Here is a 23,588-nt window from a genome sequence, read left to right on the forward strand (position 1 = left end):
CTGGCCACATTTCCCAGATCAGGAAACTGAGGTCCAGAGAAGTGAAATCGTTCGCCCGGGGTCACAGAGCTGGAGAGTGGCTGTTCCCATTAGAACCCAGGCAGGCTGTGAGCTAACCACTTGCCTCACAACCCCTCATTTTTAAAAATAGAATTCTAAGAGTCTATGATTTCTAAAGGGCCTTATATCACCGATTGTTTTCTGAGTTACAAATTGTTTTGGTGACTACGATTACAGTTTGTCTCTCCCCAAACTCTCGGGGACTGAAGTGGGATGGATGAGGGATATACAGCAAGAAGGACTTCCGACACCTCTTCTCCCCACTTTTAAAGGCGGGTGGGGGAGGGTTATGGGGGAGGGGGCAGGGCTGGGCCAAGGCCTGAGGTCTACATGAAGGGGAGGGCTTTGTATTCCTGCAACCTGGCCTGGCTGGCAAAGGGACACTGGCAGGTGGGGGAGGGGAAGCTCTCCTCTCCCCCTCCCCCACCTGGTTGAAAATACCTCTCATTTAATCCTCTCTAATTAAATCAATTGGCTGTGCCGTGGGGGAGGAGAGAAACTGGGCGGGAGGTTAATTGTAACTAAAAATACCTCCCCCACTTCCTGGGGTGAGGAACCAGCTGAACCTGGAGTTGTGAGGCTGCCTGTGCAGTGGGTTGGTGTTGCTGAGTGGAAGGGGCAGAGAGGCGGGGACTCTGATGGGTCTGCAGGGTGGCCCGTGTGCGGCTGGATGGCAGGGCCAGGTGGTCACCGGGGTTGGTGCATGTGCGTGTGTGTGACAATTGCATGACTGCTGAGGCCATGGACTTAGGATGCTGGGGTCGACGTGCCATTGTGGGGAGGGGCATCGGTGTAGCGGCCACCTCCAGGAGTGTGTCCGCCGCCGAGCCTACTACTGAATGGGACGTATGTCACCGAGGAAGGGCTGTGGCTGTCACGCTGTGCCTCATAGGTTGTATGTCTCCGTGTGAGTGCGTGTCCATGACTACAAGACAGTGGGTCTTTATAACTGGGGACCACCTTGCGTATGTCCAAAGCCTGGTTGTGTCTCCACGGCCGCTCTTCTCTGCAGACCAGACCTCACGGTGGCCGCCCCTGAACTGGGAAACAAGTGCAGTGGGATCATCCGATCCGGGGGCGGCAGGGGCTAAGACGCGGCACTGAGCCGCCGAAGGCCAGGTGGGCGTGGCCACCACCCGCGGTGGGCGTGGCCACCACAAAGGACAGCCCCGCAAACAACAATCAGAAGAGACTATGGCGCTGGGAGTTGATCATGGCGCTCCTAGGAAGGAAATAGAGGTCCTCTCCACTAAGTTCTGGCTTGGTCTGCATACGCGGAAGAGTTCTGGGTCTAGTGAACCAAAGTCTAACCTGAATCCTAAAACCAGAGAGTCACGGGCCCTCCATCAATCCCCAGGCTTGAGCCAGGTTACAGACCCAAGGCCCCTTGAATGAGGGGAGGCCGGGTCCCCTCGAGGAAGGACCCCAGTACACTGCCCAAAATTCATACTGTTAATCTTTCCACGGGTCTTCCCCAAAGGGACTTACGGCCTTTGACCAGGGTCACTGCGCACTGGGAAAAAGGAAATAATCGGACCTTTCGGGGACAGCCAGACACCGGCTCTGAACTCATGCTGATTCCCAAAGACCCCAAACTTCAATGTGGCCAACCAGTCAGACGGGGTGCTCATGGAGATTAGATGACTAATGTTTTTTTTCCACTCAGGTCCCAGGGCATCCCCGAATCCATCCTGTGATAACTTCCCCAATTCTGGAATGCCCAATTGAGATAAACATACTCAACAGCTGACAGAATCCCTGACAGACACCACCTTGGTGTCTGGCTGGGATGGTGGGCGAGACCACTGGGCCACCTGGTACGGTCTGGGGGTGTGTCTGGGTGGGATCATGTGGCAAAGTGAGTCTTTATAACTGGGGGCCTCCTTATATGTGTCCATGGCAGTGTCTCCTGTGTGTGGCTTTGCAGCCTCTTATGTTACGTGTCCACAACAGTGTGGGGTCATCCCGCGCGGATGCATCAGAACGTGGGGCCGGGCAATGAGGCCGGGATCCCTCCAGAGGGCGCTGGGGAGCCAGGGAAGTTGTTTGATAGCAGTTTTATTGAGATATAATTCAAATACCATAAAATTCACCAATTTAAAGTGTGTAGTTCAATGACTTTCTTATCTTCACAGAGTTGTGCATTCATCACTACAATCAATTCTAGAACATTTCCATCCCACCCAAAAGTCACTCCCGATTCCCCCTCCCCAGCCCCAAACCCCAGGCAACCACCGGTCCACTTTCTGGCTCTGTGGATTTGCCTGTTCTGGACGTTTCTTATACACGGAATTATACAATACGAGGTCTTTTGTGTCTGCCTTCCTTCACTCAGCATAGTATTTTCAAGGTTCATCCGTGTCATGGCAGTGCTTCATTTCTTTTTAGGGCTGATAATATCCCATTATCTTGGAAGAACTTTGAGCAGAGAAAGGACAGAGTCGGTTTGTGCTTTGCCCCTCGGGCTGCCACATGGAGGGTGGAATAAAGGAGGGGTGTTATGAGTGGAATTCTGTCCCCCAAAGAGATATACTGAAGTCCAAACTCCAGGACCTGTGAATGTGACCTCATTTGGGTCTTAGCAGATGGTCAAGTTCAGATGAGGTCATCGGGTGGGCCCTAATCCAATATGACTGTAAACATGTTCCTTATAAAAATGTTCTTTATAAAAAGGGAACATTTGGACATGCCCAGACATGCCAGAAGGAAAAGACAGCCATGTGAAGACGGAGGACTGCAGTGATGTATCTACAAGCCAAGAAATGCCAAAGATCGCCAGCAAAGCACCAAAAGCTGGGAGAGACAAGGGAGGCTTCCCTTGTGGGTTTCAGGGGTGACAGGCCAAGGCAGGGACATGGGGAAAGAATATGAGGAAACAGGGCCACACTTTTTATTTTTTATTTTGTAAAATAAATTTATTTATTTATTTATTTTTGGCTGCGTTGGGTCTTCCTTGCTGCACGCGGGCTTTTCTCTAGTCGCTGCGAGCGGAGGCTACTCTTCGTTGCGGTGCGCCGGCTTCTCATTGCGGTGGCTTCTCTTGTTGCAGAGCACGGGCTCTAGGCGCGCGGGCTCAGTAGTTGTGGCTCGTGAGCTCTAGAGCGTAGGCTCAGTAGTTGTGGCGCACGGGCTTAGTTGCTCCGCGGCACGTGGGATCTTCCCGGACCAGGGCTCGAACTCGTGTCCCCTGCATTGGCAGGTGGATTCTTAACCACTGCGCCACCAGGGAAGTCCAAGGCCAGACTTTTTAGAGATGAGAGTGCCATCAGATTTCTACATGGTATCTCAAGATATCACTGTGCTCACTCCCACAGCTCGTGGTGTAACTGCAAACACTCAAATAACGCCTACTATGTGCCAGGCACCGTTCTAAGCACTTTACATATATGGATTCACTTAATCTTTGAAACAACCCAGCAAGATAGATAATCTCATTACCCTCCATTTTGCAGATGGAGCAACTGACACCCAGAGAGATTGGGTAACCTGCCCAAGGCTGCACAATGAGTATGTAGCAGAGCTGGGATTTGAATCCAGGCTGTCTGGCTCCTGAATCCATGCCCTTAACCATGATTCTGTGCTGTGTGGAGAGCTTGCTTTTTCTACAGCCAAGGAGAGCTCCGAGGCGTAACTTATTCAGCCATCACCCAATTGATGAGTGTCTTTGTGGCTTCCAATTTTCTGATATAATTGGGTGGATCCAGGTTTTGTGGGGCCTGAGGATCATACAATTCGAGGGGCCCTCTTCTGGAAAAACTATAGAACTACCAACACATTAGGTGCAGGGTCTTGTAAAAGGCCTGAACAAGTGAGGGTGCTGAAGCCCCGGCGGCACTATCATCACAGTAAATCCCCCTCTGCTAACTGTACTGCAGAAACGGTACTAGCTGTAGCAAACAGAAGCACAGAATATCCACATGCAGTCTGCACATGTGTGCAAGTGTTAGCAGGAAAGCCTCCTAGAAGTGAAGTTTGGACTTTCCATTCCCAGTGCCTAGAGCAGTCATGCCCGGGACATAGCATGTGCTCAATAAATAGTTGTCAGATATCTTTAACAGGACACAAAAACACTAATTGTACAGAAAAACTGGACAAACTGAAGTATAAGATGAATAACTCCTGTTCGTCAGCAGACATCATTAAAATAGGAAGGCAAGCCACAAGTAGGATACTGGTAGTCCAGACATTCAACAAGTATTTGTATGCAGAATATATAAAGAACTCCTACAAACCAGGAAGAAAAAGACAACTCAACAGGAAATAGATCAAACACTTAAATGGACGCTTCACAAAAGAGACCATCCAAATAGCCAATAAGAACATGAAAAGATGCCCGAGTTCATTAGTCATCAGGGAAATGAAAATTAAAAACCACAAAGTGGATCTACCGGAAACCTCGAATTGTGAGCGGGAAGGTAGAGTGGATGAACCACTTTGGAAAACTGTTTCGCAGTTTCTTTTAAACATAAACATACACCTACCTAAGGCAGCAATTCTGCTCCTAGGTATTTACCCAAGAGAATTGAAAACATATCCACATAAAACCTTATACATGAATGTTCACAGCAACTTTATTTCACAGATAGCTTCCCACTGGAAACAACCCAAACATCTAGAGAATGAAGAGACTGTAGAATATTCAGACACTGGATTATCACAAAAAGGACATGCTGTATGTTTCCATTTATGTGAAATTCTAGAAAAGAGAAATCTAATAAATGGTGACAGAGAGCAGATCAGTGATTGCCTGGGGCTGAGGCTGGGCTAGGGCATTGACCCGAAGAGGGGGGAACCATGAAACTTTCTGCAGTGTTGAAAATGTTCTGTGTCAAAACAGACTCACAGACCTAGAACAAACTTACGGTTACCAAAGGAGAAAGGGGAGGGGGGTAGGGATAAATTAGGAGGTTGGGATTAACATATACACACTACTACATACAAAATGATAACCAACAAGGACCTACTGTATAGCACAGGGAACTCTACTTAATACTCTGTAATAACCTGTATGGGAAAAGAATCTGAAAAAGAATGGAGATATATATATATATATATATATATATATAATTAAATCACTTTGCCATACACCTGAAACTAACACAACATTGTAAATCAACTATATTCCAATATAAAATAAAAATTTTTTAAAAATGAAATAAAAAAAAGAAAGAAAATGTTGTCTTGATTGAGATGGTGGTTACACAGGTGTGTTTGCCAAAATGTATTGACATTTTATTGTATGTAAACTAGACCTCAATAATCTTGATTTAAAAAGAAAAATCACCCTTTCCTGTCTTCTGTCCCCACCCCTCCTATCCCCTGCCCTTCCCTCCACAGAGATGACCATCATTCAAGTTTGCTGCGTATCTATTGTATCTGGTGTGTGATTCTATTCAATTACGTGAGCATATGGAAACATGTCAATTTTTTTTAAATTGGGATATCACACATGGTTCTGCAACTTGCTTTTTTTTTACTTAGTAAAATTTGGAAATATTGTTTGTATCAATACAGAGCCTGCTTGTTGTTTGGCATGGCTGCATAAGTGGTCAATTATATGGATGGGTTTTATTTAAGCAGATCTATATGGAGAGATGTTGACGCTGTTTCCCATATTTTGCTCCTACAAAGCTGGTGTGAATATCCTTACACACATCATTTCCAGACATATGTGTATCTGTAGGATAAATTCCTGAAGGTGGAATCACTGGTCCAGGGGAAGCGGCATTTTTCACAGGTCATTTGATAGATTCTCCCAAATGTCTTTCCAAACAGGCTGTACTGATTTACATTAATTTCCCCTGATTGCCAGTGAGTCCGAGCATCTTTGCATATTATTCTAGGTCATTTCTATTTCGTCTTCTGTGTGGGTTCAAATCTTTTGACTGTGTCCTTCCTAGGCTCTTTATCATTTTCTTATTGGTTTGTGGCAGCTCTTTATATATTTTGGATCTTAAACTTCATCACAGATATTACAAACACTTCTCCCAGTTTGCTGCTTGTCTTTTGGCTTTATGGTGACTCTACCCTCTCAAAATATTTCCATTGTTTGGTTGTCAAATCTCTATCCCTTTTCTGTTATGGCGCCTGAAAATGACTTCCCAACTAAAGGTATTAAAAACAGAGAAATAAGTGGAAGAAGGGAGGAAACTTTAAATGGCCAGAGACAGCCATCAGGGCATCTGTCATAATTGAGGGCCCAGAGGTCACAGCCCCTCAGGGGTGAATTCTACGGCCCTTAACAGTTCCAGAAGCTCTTACTATCCATTAATTACCTGGGGAAACATGTCTGTTCCAATACCTGCACAAAAATTCCAGGTGGGGCTGTGCCTTTGCTGTTCTGAACTGCCTTAAATAACCCTCGTTATGACATTATTTTTCACCCATCAGATTGACCCAGGTTAAAAAGATGATGCTCACTGCTGGTGAGGCTGTCGGGGAAACGGGCACTTTCATCTTCCTTGAGGGGAATTTGTACAACTTCAATTTAGCAGGATCTTTCTAAATACAAAGTGGGTAGGCACTCATTCAACAACCTTTTAAAACTTTCTCTTGAAGCTTAATATACAGAAAAGTGCACACATCATTATTAGTTTGGTGAGTTTTCCCAGAAAATGAAACATACTTGCGCCACCAGCGTCCAGACCAAGAAACAAACCCTGAGCAGCCCCCTGCAGCCCAGCTGATGCTGCCCCCACCCCCATTATGTTGCCGGAGCTGCGGCTTAGTCCTTCTATTGCATGAATTCATCACAATTATTTAACTATTCTTCTGTCAATGGGCATTTGGCTGGGTTCCAGCTACGAATAATGCTGCTAACACACCCTGGCTTTTGGTGGACACACGTGCATTTCCGTGGAGTGTGTGTCCACGAGCGGAACTGCCAGGTCACAGAACGTGCCCAGGTTCGATTTTAGCAGATTCTTTGAATTTTTTTCCAGAGTCGTTTTACCGATGAATGCTCCCACCAGCAACACGTGAGCTCTGACTGTGCCACATGTTGAATTAGTATTGTCAGTATTTTTTGTTAGCCATTCTAATGATATTTATATATATTTATAAATATCTAATGATATTTATTGTGATATTTATTGCAGTTTTAATTGCATCTCCATGACAGTATTTTTTCATGGGCTTATTAACCGTTTATCTACTTTTTGTAGTTTATATTCAGTATTTTGCCTCTTATAAAGCAGTTGTCATTGATTTGAAAGAATTCTTTGTATAGTTTATATATTTGTAACATGTAGTTATTATATACGTATTTGTTAAATATACATATATAGTGAATATTTTCTCCAAGTCTATACTTGCCTTTTCATTTTCATTCTTTTTTTTATTGTTCTTTTTCTTAGTATCTTTTGCAAAACAGATTAATTTTCATGAAGTTCAATTACCATTTTATTACTTGCACTTTTAAATAATCTTTATTATTTTATTGATTTTAATTGTTTAGTAATTTATTTTACATTTTATTTTTATATTTGTATTTCCATCTTATTTTTATATTTATTTTATTATTAAATAAAGTTAAACCCAAGATTTCTATATCAAAATGAAACCTCTGGGGAAAATAGTTCAGCTGTGTTCATTTGTCAGAGAAAAGAAATATTGGAGCAGAGAGGTCAAGGGGGTTACCCAAGGCCACAAGGTGTTGTTAAAATCTGTCAAACGCATTTCCTGTTTTTAATACGGTGAATCACACTGATTGACGTTGGAATGTTAAACCTACTTTGTATTCCTAGGATAAATGCCCCTTGGCCATGATGTACTACTGTTCTTTTCATATGTTGCTGAATATGAGTTGCTAAACTTTTAGGAAGGAGTTTTGTGTCTGTGTCGTCTGAGTCAAGTTTTTCATTAGGGCAATGCTGGCCCAGAGGTGTCGCCTTCCACACCGTGAATGAGCCGTTGTTGAGTTCCTTCCCCGTCTGCTGGAGGTCACCAGTGAACCCACCCTAGCCTGTCCTCTGTGTTTGTAACTAAGAATTACATTTCCTAATAAGTTCATAGCGTTGTGCAGTTTCTTCTTGACTGAGCTTTGGTAGTCCGTGCCTTTCTCTGTTTCTCTCTTGCTATGTCTCTTGTCTCTTGTTCTTTCCTCTATCCCGCAGCTGTCTCTGCCTTGGCCACGTCTATCCTGTTGTCACCCAGATTTCAACTGAGTCATGGAATTCATTGGCATCATCATCGTTCACAGCGTTCCCTATCTTTTTCATGTCTGTAGGGGAGACGTGGCCAGGGAGTCCAGAGGGGACGGCTGAGGACTGCCCATGGACCCCGCAGCAGAACGACCCTGGTGAACAGGCAGCCTGTGGGTCCACAGGAACACTGAACCCACCCCGTCCAACTCTCAAAGTGGCACATGTACATGGGTCAATGCAGCGTCTCTCAGGTTCAAGGGAAAGCAGAGGCCGCGAGTACAGACTCAGGAGACAGCAGTCGCCAGGGGCGATCAGATCCTGTACCTGGAATCTGAGGTCCCTGCTCAGCCTTAGCTCCCCGGATCTACCCCAAAACATCTCAGATGGCCTGCTGCAGCAGGAGGGATGAGAGCCAGACCATGCGGAGGACCAACAAGAGGCAGCTGCTACTTTCTGGATGGGCAGGAGCAGGCTTAAAGATCTGAGCCCATTGGTGAGACTTTTTTTTTTTTTTGCTGCATTGGGTCTTCCTTGCTGCGCGTGGGCTTTCTCTAGTTGCGGGGAGTGGGGGCTACTCTTCATTGTGGTGCACGGGTTTCTCATTGCGGTGGCTTCTCGTCTTGTGGAGCTCGGGCTCTAGGCGTGCGGGCTTCAGTAGTTGTGGCTCGCGGGCTCCAGAGCGCAGGCTCAGCAGTTGTGGCTCGCAGGCTCAGTAGTTGTGGCTTGCAGGCTCTAGAGCGTAGGCTCAGCAGTTGTGCTGCACGGGCTTAGCTGCTCTGCGGCATGTGGGATCTTCCTGGACCAGGGCTCGAAACCATGTTCCCTGAATTGGCAGGCGGATTCTTTTTTTTTTTTTTTTTTTTTGCGGTACGCGGGCCTCTCACTGTTGTGGTCCCTCCCGTTGCGGAGCACAGGCTCCAGACGCGCAGGCTCAGCGGCCATGGCTCACGGGCTCAGCCACTCCGCGGCATGTGGGATCTTCCCAGACTGGGGCACGAACCCGTGTCCCCTGCATCGGCAGGTGGACTCTCAACCACTGCGCCACCAGGGAAGCCCAGCAGGCGGATTCTTAACCACTGCGCCACCAGGGAAGTTCCATCGGTGAGACTTTATTCACATATTTATGCTCCCTCCCAGCGGGGCTGGGCCCAGACCACAGCTCCGCGTCTAGGCTGGGGGCTTGGGCGGGAGCCCTGGCCCTGGCCCTGGTCCTGGTCCAGGACAGGCTGGGCTCACACATGCTGCCTCCTGTGCCGCAGCACCTCCGTGGGTGTGAACAGAAAGTCCTTCTGGCAGGCCTCGCAGTGGTAGGGCCTCTGCAGGGCGGATGCCTTCTGGAGGGGCTCGGGGGCAGCCTCCTCAGCCCCTAAGGGAGAGGAGATGGGAGGCTGTGAGGGGGACGCTCCATTGCATGCTCTCACCCCCACCCAAATCCCAGAAAGCTGGCGGGGTTAGGCTCTCTCCTGGCCTCTGGGGACTCCAGCTCTGTGTCCTCCAGGAAGCCCTCCTTGATCAATACACACACAGAGGCGAGTCTTTACTCTGTGTTCCAGGGGGTGAAAGGGACACAGAGAAAGACACAAGCAGAGACACAGAGACGGAAAGAGACAAACAGAGCCCTGGGGTGGGACCACGGGGCCCTACAGCCATCTCCCCAGCAAGCACCAGCGGGTGGCGCATGGGGCACCGCAGAAGACTCTGTGCCCGGGCCTGCCCACTGCAGCGTCCCCTGGCTGACAACAGGATGGACGTGGCCAAGGCAGAGAGAGCTGTGGGACAGAGGAAAGAACAAGAGACACGGCAAGAGAGAGACAGAGAAACAGACAGGAACACAGAGGCCAACCGGACAGGCGGAGACACAGAGACCAAAGAGAGACAGACACCACGACCTGAGAATGAGGTGGCTGCAGGGCCTCCTGGTCCCGGGCTCTGGGTCCTTGTGACGGAGTCCGCACGTGGCCCCAGCCAGGGCAAACGGCTGAGGTCGTGAGTCCCCAGAATGTCGAGCAAGTGCCCAGACGCACAGTCAACAACCACAGGCTGGACGGACAGCTGGGCAAACACAGGCGCCCCGGCCGCCACAGCCCCAGCCTCACCTGGGGGACCGTCCTGTGGGGCCTCGGGGCAGGTGCTCTCGTGGGCGATGCGCTCCAAGGGCGTGAAGGGCATGTGCAGGTCGCAGTGGGGGCAGGTCCAGAAGGTGCGGAGACAGTCGCTGTACAGGTCCGCGTCGCTCTGCGACAGGCAGGCTGTGTCAGGCCTGGCTCCCCCCCGCCCCCCGCCGCCAGCCTGGGACCTTCCCAGAACCCCTCGGGGCTGGCAGGCCCCTTTCTGAAACTGCATCCCTGGACTAAGCTGGAGTGCGGTTGGGGGCAGAGGGTGGGGGAATCACTGACGTCGCATTTTCAGGGGCAGGAGGATGAGGGGCCAAGGTGGGGTCCGTGCTCACCGTGAGGCAGCTGTAGGTGAGGAAGTCAGTGACTGCGTAGCCCCCTTTGGTGGGATGGGGGGACGGGGTAGAGCAGCCAAAGAGGCCAGGGAGGCTGGGGGCAGCAGTGATGGTCTGGGGTCCCACATAGAGGTTCTGGATTTCCAGCCCTGTGAGCCGCCGGAGGCTGTAGGAAACCTGAACAAAGAGAGACAGTAAATAGGGGAGAGAGACTCAGGCAGACATGATCGGAGCACCTGGATCCAGCCGTGCCGAAAGTCCACCCCTGGGCTTCTCAGTTATGGGGGCTAATTGCAACACGGTTTCAGATACTCATGACCACAGGCTTGTCTAGAACATTCCCTGATGCCCCATCCCCCATCTCACCTGCCTTCCCCAGAGCCCTTCTCTCCTTATGACTGCTGGGAACACATCCAGACCTTAAGTCTGACCTTCAAGTCTGGCCACCTTGCCCCTTCTCCTCCAGCACGTCAGCCTGTTCCCCTTTCCCTGGTCCACTGGGTCGCACCCCATCCACGTGTAATAGCAATAGACTCAGGAGCAATTCTCAACCCCCCGCCACTTAAAGAGGTGGGGGATCAGTTTCAAATCTGCTCCGTCTGAATTCTTCCCATCTGTCCTCCACGAATAGACAGATACCTTACAGCTTCCCTCTCACACCCTGCACGCCCTTAACTGCTAACGAGGGGTAACCTGCACCACACGTGCAGCATGTATTCATAAACATCTGTTGAATGAGGGCCGCAGGGGTTAATGGCATGGCTCCTGGGGTCAAACCCTGGCTCCCCCCTTACCAGCTGTGTGACGCTGGGCTTGTCATCAACCTCTCTGGTTTGAAAACCCCCAAATGTGTGCATATTGATGAGCTGGAAGCCAGGCCTTCCAGAGCTTTCATCCCTATGGCTGATGGCCCCTCTGGCCAAGGGGGTGCAGGTGCCCAGGAGGCGGGTACCTTGGACGCCGTGAACTGCAGCAGCTCCCTGCTCAGGGCTGCCACCTCCTTGCGGTTGACTGGGTCCCTCTCCTCGTCGTCTTTGTCCTCCAGCTGCCACCGGGCCTGGTGGGCCAGCTGCCGGTCCAGGGCGCTTTCCCAGTGGGCCCGGAGCCGCAGGGAAGCCGCCAGGAGCCGGACAGCGCTCTCACTGTCCACGAGCTGGAGCTCCAGCCAGCCATCGGCCACCAGACGGCAACAGTCACCACTGGTGTCCAGGGACCGGCTGAACAGCAGGAGGGACTGGAAGAGAAGGGGCAGGGGACAGGCAGTGGCGGGAGGGGGAGGATGCCATCGCAGAGAGGCCCCCCGCCTGGCTGGGCTCCTGCCCACCCCCCACTCACCCACCCACCCAGCCCTGCAACAAATACTGACCACACGCCTACTCTGTGCCACTCTTCCGGGTGCCAGAGACACAACGTGAACAAGATGGACTCAGTCCTCGCCCCACGGAACTGAAATTCTACTCGGAGAAAGAGACTAATGAAGACTAAAGAGTAAAATACAGAGCAGGTTCCAAGAAGTCAGGGGCAGGGGAGTCACCGCCTGCGCTGGAGGCCAGTGGCTGCCTCTGTCTTCCTAGGGTTGGGGCTACACGTGTGTGTCTTTGTCAACCTTGTCAGATGGCGTGCTTAATATGTGTACGTGTCACTCTCTATACCTTTTATCCTCAGAATATATAAACAAACATTGAATGTTAGTTAACAGGAAGCGTGCTGGAGTGCTTACAGGTGAAGGGTACTGATGTCAGCAACTTACTTTAAAATGCATCAAGAAATTCAAAGGAAAGCCCACCTGTTAAAATAGATGGACGAGTGGAGAGGTGATAAAGCAAAGACCGAATGTTAGCTGCAGGACTGGGGAGTGGGAATGTTGAGTGTTCCCTCTACACTTCTTTCAACTTTTCTCTGGGGAAAATCCTGTGGGATGGGGCGGGGGTGAGTGGACGGGGCAGGGCTCGCCGCGGGCCGAGGGTCTGTGGGGCTGGTGATAGAACATGAGAGTCCAGTGTGCTATTCTACTCTTGTGCACGTTTGAAAGTCTCCATCTTCAGAAACTACGGGGCAGGGGCAGGGTGGGGGGGATTGAATATCAGGCAGCATCTCAGCCAGCAAAGCCGTGTTTCTGTCCCGAGGTCCTGCTGACCACCAGCACTCCGGCCCTCACCCCACTTCATTCCTCCTCCGGCACTGGTACAGCATCTGGTGTGCTTCTCTTTACCATCTGCCTCCCCCACTCATACATGAGCCCCGCGAACACAGGGAATCTTGTCCATTCTGATCACGACTGCATTCCCAGCACCCGGAAGAGTACTTAGCGGCTGGTGCCAGGTGGCCACTCAGTACATGTTTGAACGAAGACATAACGGAGCAGATCAGAGTTCGCTTTCTTGGTGCCAGTGGAAATCAGCGTCAACAACATCTCCCAGGGCTCTAGGAAGAGTTTCTCTCTTCCCTCTATGTTCCCTGGGATGGAAGCGAGGGGCTCGGGGTAACGGGGACGCCCACCTGATGGGGGGAGGCCTCAGGTGTGGCCTGTGACCCTGAGTTCAGGCTCAGCCACTTGCTCACTGTGTGGCTTAGTCAAGGGACACGCCCTCCTCCTCACTGCCCCCTGCACCCAGCCCCATCTTCTCCCCTAGAAAGTGAGACTTGTGGCCAGGCCTGGAACCGCAGGGTGGCCACAGTGGGCACACAGGTGTGGCAGCTACTGCTGTCAGGAACCCCCCTTCCTGGCTGCAGACACACATACGCACGTATATCTGCAATCTGAGCACGTTCTCAGCCGCCAGCACCATCCGCTTCTGCCCTACGACCTCAGTCGCCTCCTTGCTGGGCTCCTGGCCTCTGCCCCGTGTCAGACCCTGTCCCGGCTCTGCTCAGAACCCTCTGGTGGTGGGGGGGAGGGGGATCCAGTCTCACCTGCCTCCCTGACCTCTTCTCCAGCCATGCTCCCCCTCACTGACTCTGCTCCAGCTGTTCCCTGTCCACACCAGGCACGTGGTGCCTCAGGGCCTTTGCACTTGCTCTTCGCTCTGCCCAGGACACTCTTCCCGCAGAGATCCCTATGGCTTCCTCCCTCCCTCAGGTCTTTACTTGACTGCACCTTCTCAATAAGGCCCACCCGGATCGCCTCATTCTATACTAGAACCTGTCCCCTCCCCTGCCCCCTAACCCACCCCTCCCCAATCCCCTCACCCATTCTTTTTATTTTCCCCAAACGCTTATCGCCCTCTACCCTATCAGTTAGTGCTGCACTGCGTTTAGTGCTCCTGCCCGCCCTCCCCCCACTAGCTGTGAGCTCCTGGGGAGCAGGAACCGGGTCTTGCCTTGTGCACCTTCCAGAGGTCCTGGCACCCGGCAGGCACTCCGTGAGTGATGAATGACAGCAGCCAGCCTGGGGGAGGGCAGCTCCTCCAGGCCCACCTGGGGCCCCCTGCCCTGGGACACAGCCATGGCACGGGGAGTTGGGAGGCAGGGAGGCTGGGGCGAGGACCCACCTGCAGAGCGGGGATGCGGACACAGTTCACCAGGTACGGTTTGTTGGTCTCCAGCAGGGAGACGAAGGTGAGGAGCTGGTGCCTGCTGCTCATCTTGTCCTTGTCATCTGGAAGGGTCGAGGGGACAGCTCAGCTCCCCGCCACACCCCACACCCGTCATCCCCCGGGCCATTCACACGTCCACACAAAGAACGTGCTCACGTGTGTCATGGTGAGATGCCTGTGGCTTATTCTTAACTACTCTGCCGGGCTGGATGTGATTTTGGCTATGCAGTGACACTAAGAACTATTGTTAATTTTGTTAAGGGTGACGACAGCATTGTGGTGATGCAAAAAACCAATCCTTATGAATATGATTTTTATTATTATTACTAACTGGTAAGATGTCTGGGACCTGCTTTAACATGCTCCAGCAAAAAGAAAAAAAAAAAATCAAGGGGACAGAATAAACAAGGATGGAAAAATGGTGACAGCTACAGCTAGGCAAGAACATGGAGGGTTCCTCACACACTCTCTACTTGCAGAATGCCTGGAACTTACAAAATGTTTCCAAAAAGGAGTAAAACAATGTAATAGGAAGAGGGTAAATTCACTTGGAACTTACAGCACTTAAAGATTAGAGAAAAAACTTCAAATTCTATCTTTGGTATTTAAAATCATAAACCGTACCTTTGGGGATTACTGTTTACCATTTTAGTGCAGTATGTTACTTTCTTTACAAACAGAAGGATGAGCTGTGTTTCAGCGCTCAGGCAAAGCACACAACTAGACCTTCACGTTCCAGACGTGAAGCCCGCTCCTGAGGGCAGGGCCTGCCCCTGGGGAAGGGCACCCTGGTGGGACTGGCCTGGCCTGAGTGCAGCCTCAGCTGAAGCAGGTTTTGTGGCCTGGATCCCACTAGAAGGTAGACCGAATCCAACTGCCTGAACGCTGGGGCTGGGGGAGCCCCCCAGGCAGGACCAGGCCCTGAAGTTCACGGGGCTCCCGGGACAGGTCTCCTGGCAGGCGCTGCTCTAATTGCTAAAAGCTCAGGCCTTGGGACGGGCTCAGGGCTCAGGGCAGCCAGCACCTCACGGGGAGGGCGAGGCTCAGCAAGGGGTGGACTTGCCAAGGCCACCCAGCCAGGTCTGGCTCTTGGGACCTGCAGGTCCCACGTCAGAAGCCCCAGCGAAGCTGAATGTGGGGAGGAGCGAGGGGGTAACCCCAGACGGCGAGGGGCACCCTGAGGTCACTGTCCTGCCCCTCACATCCCCGATGGAGGGCTTCCCCCAACCCCCGCCTGGGCTCATGGTACCTCGGCTCCCATCGCCGCCCCTGGCCTCCTGTTCCTGCGTGTGCAGCACCTCAGGGCTGTTGGCGAAGATGCAGGTGGGGTGCAGCACGGCGCCCTGCTTGGTCTCGGTGTGGAAGATCTGGAGAAGCCGAAGGCGGGCGCTGGGTGACAGAGGCCCTCAGACTTGCTCTTCCCACTGCCAGGTTCCCTCCTCCTCATCTCAATTCAGAAGGCTCCTCCTCCAGGAAGCCCTCTCTGACCTCCTGCAAGGCTAATCAGGTCCCCCTCAGCCCCTGGGTCCCCGTCCCGACCCCAACCACTCTGGTCATCTGTCTGGGAACGAGTCTATCCCCTGCCCCCGCCACTAGACTGCAGCCCCACAAGAGCATGGCCAGGGCTGTTTCAGTCACTGCTGTATCCCCAGCACAGAGCAGGTGCTGGGAAGGGGTGACAGACGACAGAACACACACAGGGACGGGGAGAGGGAAGGAGACCCACCTGGTCCGAGTCCTTGCGGCCGCTGTTGAACGGGTCCGGGATGGCAAGCTGTGGGTAGAGGCCCCGGCCCAGCACCAGCTTGAGCAGGGCCATCTGGTCCCGAGTCAGGGCCTGGGCTGAGCTGGCGGCCGCCTGCAGCTGTTCCAGGTTGTGCCGGAGCTTAAACTTCACATCCTGGTGGCAACACGGGGGAAGGTGGGTTCCTGAGGGCCCTCCCCACTACCCCAGGGGCTTGTACTGGAATCTGTGGATCCAAGGGTTTCTGTAGACTCCTGTCCATGGAAACCTGCCTACTGAATGAGGGCAGGGCTGTGTCCTCTCAGACCCCAGAGCAAGGCCATGTCCCATAAGACCCCCAGGGCAGCCCACATCCCCGCTCTGATCAACTCCATCCCCGCCCACCCCAGGCACCAGTCAGCCCCACGGCGCCTCACCTGGATGTCCACGTTGTCGCCGCCCCCCTGGGAGGCTGCGCCGCCCCGGTCCTCATCGCTGGAGCAGCCGTCCTGGTCCTCCTGGAGCCGCAGCACCTTGCGCCTGCGTCCCTGGCCCTGCTCATGCTGGCGCTTCAGCTGGTAGAGCGCCTGGCGCTCCCGACGCTGCCGTAGCCGACTGTAGCTGTCCCCCGGCTTCGAGGCCTGGGCCCTGGCCAGCAGCCCGTGGTCTTCCAACAGCTCCTGGGGGCGGGTGGGGCCCGAGTGAGGGACACGGGGCAGGCCAAGCGTGCTCTGGATGCAGCACGTTCCGGTCTGGGGCCTGCTGCTGGTGGCACAAGACCTCACCCTTAGAGCCACACTTTTCCTCAAATGAAGAACAGGGACCTTCCTGGGGCCTCCCTGCTAGGGCTGTTAGGGCTGAAAGGGGCTGTATGAGAACAACTCTTTGCACGGTGCCGGGCACACGACTGCTCCAGGAAAGAGCCGTCTCTGTCATCGGCCAACGGAACACCTGGGCCAGCCGCCAGGAGGGAGGAGAGGAGGCCGGGCCATCACCACCCAGGGTCCTCCCCGGGGCCTCCTCTGCACACAGTCGTCACCAGGCTCCGGGTACGCTCAGAAATGCCAAGACCTGGGCCCCATCCCAGAATGACTGAATCAGAATCTCAGGAATCTGGATAGCACGGACCCTCCCTGTGATTCCAATGCACATTAGAGACCTACTGCCCACGCCTTTGGAAACAGTCTCCCAGGGACCTACTGCATTGGACCTTCTGTTTCTCATCGAGCCCTGACCAACGAGGAGAGATAGGATATCATATGTGACTCAGAGTGAGAGAGAGAAAAGGACCCACACTTTTCATTAGTTTCTCAGCATCTGGGGCTCAACAAAGGTTGGACCGTCGCTCTTTAGAAAGTCAGAGATGTTGAGAGATGCCGAGAACAGCTGGGATGTTGGTGGTCCCCAACATGGAGCCCCCCGTGATTGCGTGGGAGGCCTTGGCGCTGACCGTCCACTCTGGGCCTCAATCTGCCCTCCCGCAGGCGAGAGGAACGGTTACCCCAGGGGCTCTTTTATTTTCGTTCCGTGGCACGACCGCAGAGAAGTGCTCGGCACTGGATCTTTTTGTGCTCGAATGGAAAGAGGTCCGTGGAATATTAGCAACACAAGCAAGCTGTGGAACCACATCCTCTTTTTCTTTTTTTTTTTTGCGGTACGCGGGCCTCTCACTGTTGTGGCCTCTCCCGTTGCGGAGCACAGGCTCCGGACGCGCAGGCTCAGCAGCCATGGCTCACGGGCACAGCCGCTCCGCGGTCTGGGATCTTCCCGGACCGGGGCACGAACCTGTGCCCCTGCATCAGCAGGCGGACTCTCAACCACTGCGCCACCAGGGAAGCCCGAACCACATCCTCATAATGACGATGAAAACTGCAAACACTTGTATGGGAACACCTGGGTGTCGGGCCCTTCTAAATGCTCTAGGTGTATTAACTCATTTAATCTTCATGGGAACGCTGGGAGGCAGGGGCTATTTTTGGCCTCCCCATTTTCAGAGTGAGAAGCTGAGGCCCCGAGAGGCCCAGTAACTCGCCCAGGGTTGCACTGCTAGCAAGCGGCAGAGCTCAGATTCACTGCTGGGATGTCCGGCTCCAAATCTGGTGCCCCGTGCGGCCTGCTGGCACTCGGCCAGCTCGGCTCCCCCACTCCAGAGAAGGCGGCTTTTCGTGAGGATGCGGCTTGTGACCCTGTCCACCCCTCCAGGAAACCCTCCTGGATCTCTACTCCTTTGCCCAGGCCGCACTCCACACCTGGTGATGTGACGGTAGGGGAGGCGGGTGTAGGGTGGGACTCTGAAGACTGTCAGAGGATGGGAAGCCGTGCCGCAGAAGGTGTCATGCACACCCCACTCCAGCGCCCCCCACCCCCGCTCGCCAGGTCTGTTCCTGGCCCTGTCTGCCTGGGCAGGCCGGCCCTCACCCCTCCTCCCGGGCCTCACCTTGAACTGGCGCCGCAGGTTGGCCATCTCATACAGCCGATGCTCCTCTATGCCCCGGTGGCGGCACCACCTGCGAGAGTTTCTGCTCCGTTCAGATTTCACCTGGGTGGAGGTCCGGCCACCAGAGGGTCAGGGCCTGGCCAGCTGGGAGGAGGGATGGGGGTGCCGACCCACTGCCCAGATGAACCCAGTGTGAGCCCAAACACCAGCCTCTGGGAGGATGGCAGGCAGGCTTGCCGGCCCTCCCTCAGCACCACCTGCTCTCCTCCTTCTTCCAGGTCTCAGCCCCACTGCCCCCTCCTACAGGAAGCCCTCCCAGACACCACATGGGGTCAGACACCCTCCCTGGGCTCTCCCAGCCCCTTTGGACTCCCCATCACAGCCCATTCTGGCTGGTCACTGTCCAGGGACAGTCTCTCTTCTGCACTGAGCTGGGAGCCCCAGGAGGGCCGGGCCAGGTAGTTTTAGTCACCACTGGGTCCCCAGCACTGCCCAGAACAGGACCCGGCCCGGTCAGGGAACGTGTGCTCAAGATATAGCCCCCAGCCTAAGGCATCTAAACTTTCTCCAGACGGCACTGGCTTTCGTCAGTGCTTTAGAAACCTCAGGCTCCCCCTCAGGCGGGGGCCTCTGCACGTGCTGGTCCCATGAGTGGTGGAGTCAGGGTCCTCCCCAGACAGGCCCGGCCTGCGGAGGGCTCAGTGGTCGTCCCTGGGGTGGCGGTGGGGGCACAAGGAGGAGCCACAGCCGCAGGGAGGCCCTGGCCCCGCGCAGAACAACAGCCAGACGGGGGCACCCTGCTGTCAACCTCACCTGCACCCAGGTGTTGAAGACGTTGAAGAGCGTGAAGGGGTCACCCTGGTCACTCTCCAGGGGTCGCCGCGCCGCCACACACTCGGGGTTGCTCTGGGCGCCGCGGGTGAAGGGCGACTGGACGCTGAGGGCGGCGGCGATGGTGAGCACAGGCTCCGCCAGGTGGAACATGGAGCCCAGGATCAGCATCTTCCCTGGGGGCAGACACTGCGCTGAGCCTCCTGGGCGCCTGACAGCGTCCCCAGCCCTCTGGGGCCCCTGACCCACCCTCCACCTCACCCACAAAGGGCCTTGGGAGCCAGAGGGACAGAATCAAACCCAGAATTGGATCCCAATGTGATGGAAGACTGTTTCCACCTGCCCCAAGGTCAGTGGCCTGCATGTCACACATCTGACTCACCCTCACTGTTCCCCTTGCCTACCTTTCCAGAAAGTTCCTGTTACACATGTAGCCTCATAAGATAAAGTAGGGCAGTAAAACAAGGCTGTCCCAGAACCCCTTAGCTCCGTCACCTCAGGCAAGCCCCTCCTCCTCTCTGTGCCTCTGTTTCCCCATCTGTGAAATGGGTTAACCGCAGCATCTACCTGCTGTGAGGATGAACTGTGCTTCACCTGGGAAGCACTGGGAGCTCCACCTGGCACAGAGGAAGAACGGTAACTGAGCCACCGGGGCCCAGAACTGCCCAGCACTGCATCATCTGTGTCGCCTGCTCCACAGGGCCTGGGGACCCACGGTGCCAGCCTGGCTGGGGCGTGCCTCCCTGGCGAGCGAGTGACAGCCTTTCTCTGAGCCTCGTTTTCCTCAACTGTACAACAGGAGCGCCCAGAGGCCCTCCCCTCACCAGGTGAAGATGAAATAAGGGCCACAAAGTCTTCCACTGACGCAAAGCAAATGCTCACAGACTGTTCTCTTTCTTCTCAGATCTGATTCTCCTTGCACTAGCCCTGTTTCCTTCTAAAATAAACAAAAATAACCATTTCCATGGCTGTGGGTGGCCCTCAGGGTTGGTGGTATCCAGGCTGCTGCCCGTACTGACGCTCCAGCGTGTCGCAATGATGGGGACTTTAACGACATTGACGCAGGCAGAAAGCTCCCCTGGGAAGTGGTGCCCAGGTGGTAGAACTCAGCGAGCAATATTCTCTGGGCCGTGGCTTGTTGGTAGACACAGAATGTCTCAAGTCAGGAGAATTGGGCAAGACAAATATGCCTCGGTCAGCAAGTTCCTCGGCAGGGGCAGGGGTGACTCAGGATGGGTAAGAGGAAGAGGCAGGCGGTTTTGACATCCAACCACAATAGAGGGGGTACCACGTGGAGCTGGGGACAGGCTGTGCAGAGGAGGGAAATGTCTGTTTTGTTTACTGCTATCTCCCTGGCGCTAGAACAGGACCTAACCCAGAGGACCTGAGAATGAATGGACAGGGCCCAGAGAAGGACCAGACTTGACCCCGGGCACTCAGAGCAAGCGGTGTCCCACACCCATTCCCAGGACCCTATGGGATCACCCCAAGGGGGGGTCCTCACCAATCACGACGTCCACAGGCAGCTGGGCCAGCAGGGACCCAATGGGGGTGAGGGCCTCTGAGCTGTCCAGGGCCCCCTGGTCCCGGAGGTAGCGGATGGCCGTTTCCAAGCTGGTTGGTGGGGGGGGCTCGATGAAGGGAAAGGTTCGGGGGTCCCCCACACTCATGCCCTTCATCTGGAATGAGAACCAAACCCTGTCAGGAACGGGGAACACATGAGCCACTGTGGAACACCGGGGGACTCAGGGCTCACAAACTTGTGATACGTTAAAATGCCCAATGTCAAGGTTCATTGTACAGAAGCAGGGAAGGAGGGCCAGTATCTGTCTGTCTACCTAGCAGCTCTTCTCCACACCCTGGCCATGGAGCGAGCAGACGATCTAAGCTGGACCAACTGAGGTTTCTCAGCCCCTGGTCAGAGCAACTGACTAAGGAATGAGCACATGACCTGAGCTGGGCCATTCAGAATCCTTTCCTGGGACTTTGCAGACTGGAGCTGAGAGAGAGAAGCTCCAGCATCCTCTCTGGTTGTGAGGGGCCAGGATGGAAGCCCAGAGCTGTTGTGGTTAGTTTTTCCACTGCCTGGAAATTAGCCCATTCACAGCAGATGGAGAAATCCTTAATTTTTCCTAAGCTAGACCTCCCCCCAACATGGACACACAAATCCATAAAAGCCCCTTTTCTGCTAACAACAGTTTGAGTTGGGTTTCTCTCACTTTTGACCAAAGCATCCCGACTGATTCAAAGGCCCAGAGGGGTAGCAGGTCACGGGGAGAAAGCAGTGAAACATGTATCATCACCAGGCCTGGCATGGCATAGGGAAACGGCGCCTCTCTGGTGAGTGGATGAAGGAAGGGCTGGCATGGTGGCTCCCATGACCATGAGAGAGTGAGAACAAGGCTCAGAGAGACTAGGGGATCCGCCAAAGTCTCTGGGTAAGGTGACCTGCTCTCCTGGGCCTGATCTGGAGGGCACCAGAGGTTCTGGCATCCACCCAGCAGCCAGTGGCACCACCTTCCTCCCTGCTCACTAAGCTATGGTGTTGTCTGGGAGATCACTAATACTCATTAAAAGACCTTTAAATGAGAAGCTCTGGGTGAGGGGTAGGGCACGGCTGTTTTTTGTTTTTTTAAGCACTCTCGTGATTCCAAAGTGTAGCTGAGACTGCGAATCACTGCTCTGATCCAGTTGGGCAATGCCACCCCGCCACCCCGGACAATTACAGGTCACAGAGTGGACACGTGACCTAGTTCTGCTGACAAGACAGGATGGGAGACCAGCCAGGGGGCTTCTGGAAAAGGTTCCCACGGCCTTAAAAATGAGACCCACAAACTGGGAAGTCCCTGGCAGGCCAGTGGTTGGGACTCTGCACTTTCACTGCCGTGGGCCTGGCTTCAATCCCTGCTTGGGGAACTAAGATCCTGGAAGCTGCTCGGCGCAGCCAAAAAAAAAAAAATGAGACCCACAAAGAGGGGCAGTTCATTGCCTCTGCAGCCAGACAGTAAAGGAGGAGGAGGTGCTGCCCGTGGCTACCAGAGCCAGGTGGCATTCATGAGGCACACTCTGGAGCCTGACAGCCTCAGATGGAATCCGGGCTCTGCCACTTGCCAGCCATACCACATGGATCAAGCTACTTGGCCTCTCTGCATCCTGTTTCTCATCCGTAAATTGGAATAAGTTTACCTACTACAGAGATTGTGTGAGGAGCAAAACTTACATACATAACTCAGGCACCTAGAACAGAGCTAGCACCCCGGAAGTACGAGGTAAGTGCTTTTTATCATCATCATCATCATCGTTATTAGGACAGCTGCTGATAAGCTGAGGCTGGAAAGCTAGAAAAAACCCTGTTCCTTTATGACATCACCATTCTATTTAAATAACCAAGCCTGGGGACTCCCCTGGCGGTCCAGTGGGTAAGACTCCCCGCTCCCAGTGCAGGGGGCCCGGGGTTCAATCCCTGGTCGGGGAACTAGATCTCGCACGCCGCGACTAAAAAAACGTCCCAAGTGCTGCAACTAAGACCTGGCACAACCAAAAAAATATAGATATATAGACAGCTAGATAGAGATAGATAAATAAATAAATAACCAAGCCTGGAATTTCCCTAGCTCAAGGTTTCCTGTTATGTGAAACGGTACGTTTTCTGTATTGTTCAAGTCAGCATTTTTCAAACAGCAGGTTATGTGAGTCAGGAACTCCATGACATGGGTCGCAACTGGCATTTTTTTTAAAAGGAAATCAAATGAATAGAAACAATGAGTGTGCATCACCCATAGGAAAGGGGGCTGGTTCATGCCTCTCTCTCACCTGGGCACGTGTGAGCCTGAGGCAGATGCCACCTGCTGTTCCCCATTTTCAATTTCTGCTTCTTCCTGAGCACAGAGACTACACTTCCCAGCCTCCCCTGCAGTGAGGTGTGGCCACAGAACCGAGCTCTCGCCAGGGTGAGTGGAAGGGAAGCACACTGCTCGTGGACCTGGCCCTCACACCCTCCCAAACGTAAGTCCCACGCTCTCTCCCCATCGCTGGCTGACACACATGATGAAGACGCCCCAGGGAGATGATGGAGCCGTGAGAGGAAAAAGGCCCAGGTCTCTGAATAAAGGAAGCTGCCCACCAACCCAAGGACTAATGTTCTGCTGTGTTGGCTGTTACGTGAGTGGGTCTATTTGTCACAGCAGCCTAATCTAAGCAAATGACGTCTAAGCCATGACATAAAATGTACTGAGAAACCCCGTTTTCTTTTTTGTTTGTTTTCGTTTTAATAAATTTATTTATTTTTGGCTGTGTTGGGTCTTCGCTGCTGTGCGCGGGCTTTTCTCTAGTTGCAGCGAGCGGGGGCTACTTTTCGTCGTGGTGCGAGGGCTTCTCACTGCAGTGGCTTCTCTTGTTGCGGAGCACA

At 53.4% G+C, this 23,588-nt stretch overlaps 1 protein-coding gene and 1 long non-coding RNA gene across 8 annotated transcripts in view; one reads left to right on the plus strand and one right to left on the minus strand.

The window, feature by feature from the left end:
- The first annotated feature begins 387 nt into the window (after positions 1-387).
- LOC137215392 (uncharacterized) lies at positions 388-2,990 on the plus strand. The gene is made up of 2 exons (XR_010939284.1): positions 388-1,877; positions 2,734-2,990. It is a non-coding gene; the product is annotated as an uncharacterized lncRNA (long non-coding RNA).
- Positions 2,991-4,613: 1,623 nt separating this feature from the next.
- DHX34 (DExH-box helicase 34) overlaps positions 4,614-23,588 on the minus strand; it is a 32,063-nt gene continuing 13,088 nt past the window's right edge. For all 7 annotated transcript variants that reach the window (XM_067720633.1, XM_067720634.1, XM_067720639.1 and 4 more), the window contains 11 exons: positions 20,685-20,859; positions 19,163-19,356; positions 18,350-18,451; positions 16,350-16,592; positions 15,916-16,089; positions 15,439-15,556; positions 14,145-14,251; positions 11,606-11,887; positions 10,654-10,830; positions 10,301-10,439; positions 4,614-9,570 (listed from right to left, as the gene is read on the minus strand). In XM_067720633.1, the coding sequence (XP_067576734.1) occupies positions 9,437-9,570; positions 10,301-10,439; positions 10,654-10,830; positions 11,606-11,887; positions 14,145-14,251; positions 15,439-15,556; positions 15,916-16,089; positions 16,350-16,592; positions 18,350-18,451; positions 19,163-19,356; positions 20,685-20,859 (1,845 nt within the window). In that variant the 3' untranslated portion in view covers positions 4,614-9,436. The remainder of the gene's footprint in view (positions 9,571-10,300; positions 10,440-10,653; positions 10,831-11,605; positions 11,888-14,144; positions 14,252-15,438; positions 15,557-15,915; positions 16,090-16,349; positions 16,593-18,349; positions 18,452-19,162; positions 19,357-20,684; positions 20,860-23,588) is intronic.

The sequence above is a fragment of the Pseudorca crassidens genome, chromosome 20 (genome assembly GCF_039906515.1).
Source record: "Pseudorca crassidens isolate mPseCra1 chromosome 20, mPseCra1.hap1, whole genome shotgun sequence".
NCBI lineage: Eukaryota > Metazoa > Chordata > Mammalia > Artiodactyla > Delphinidae > Pseudorca > Pseudorca crassidens.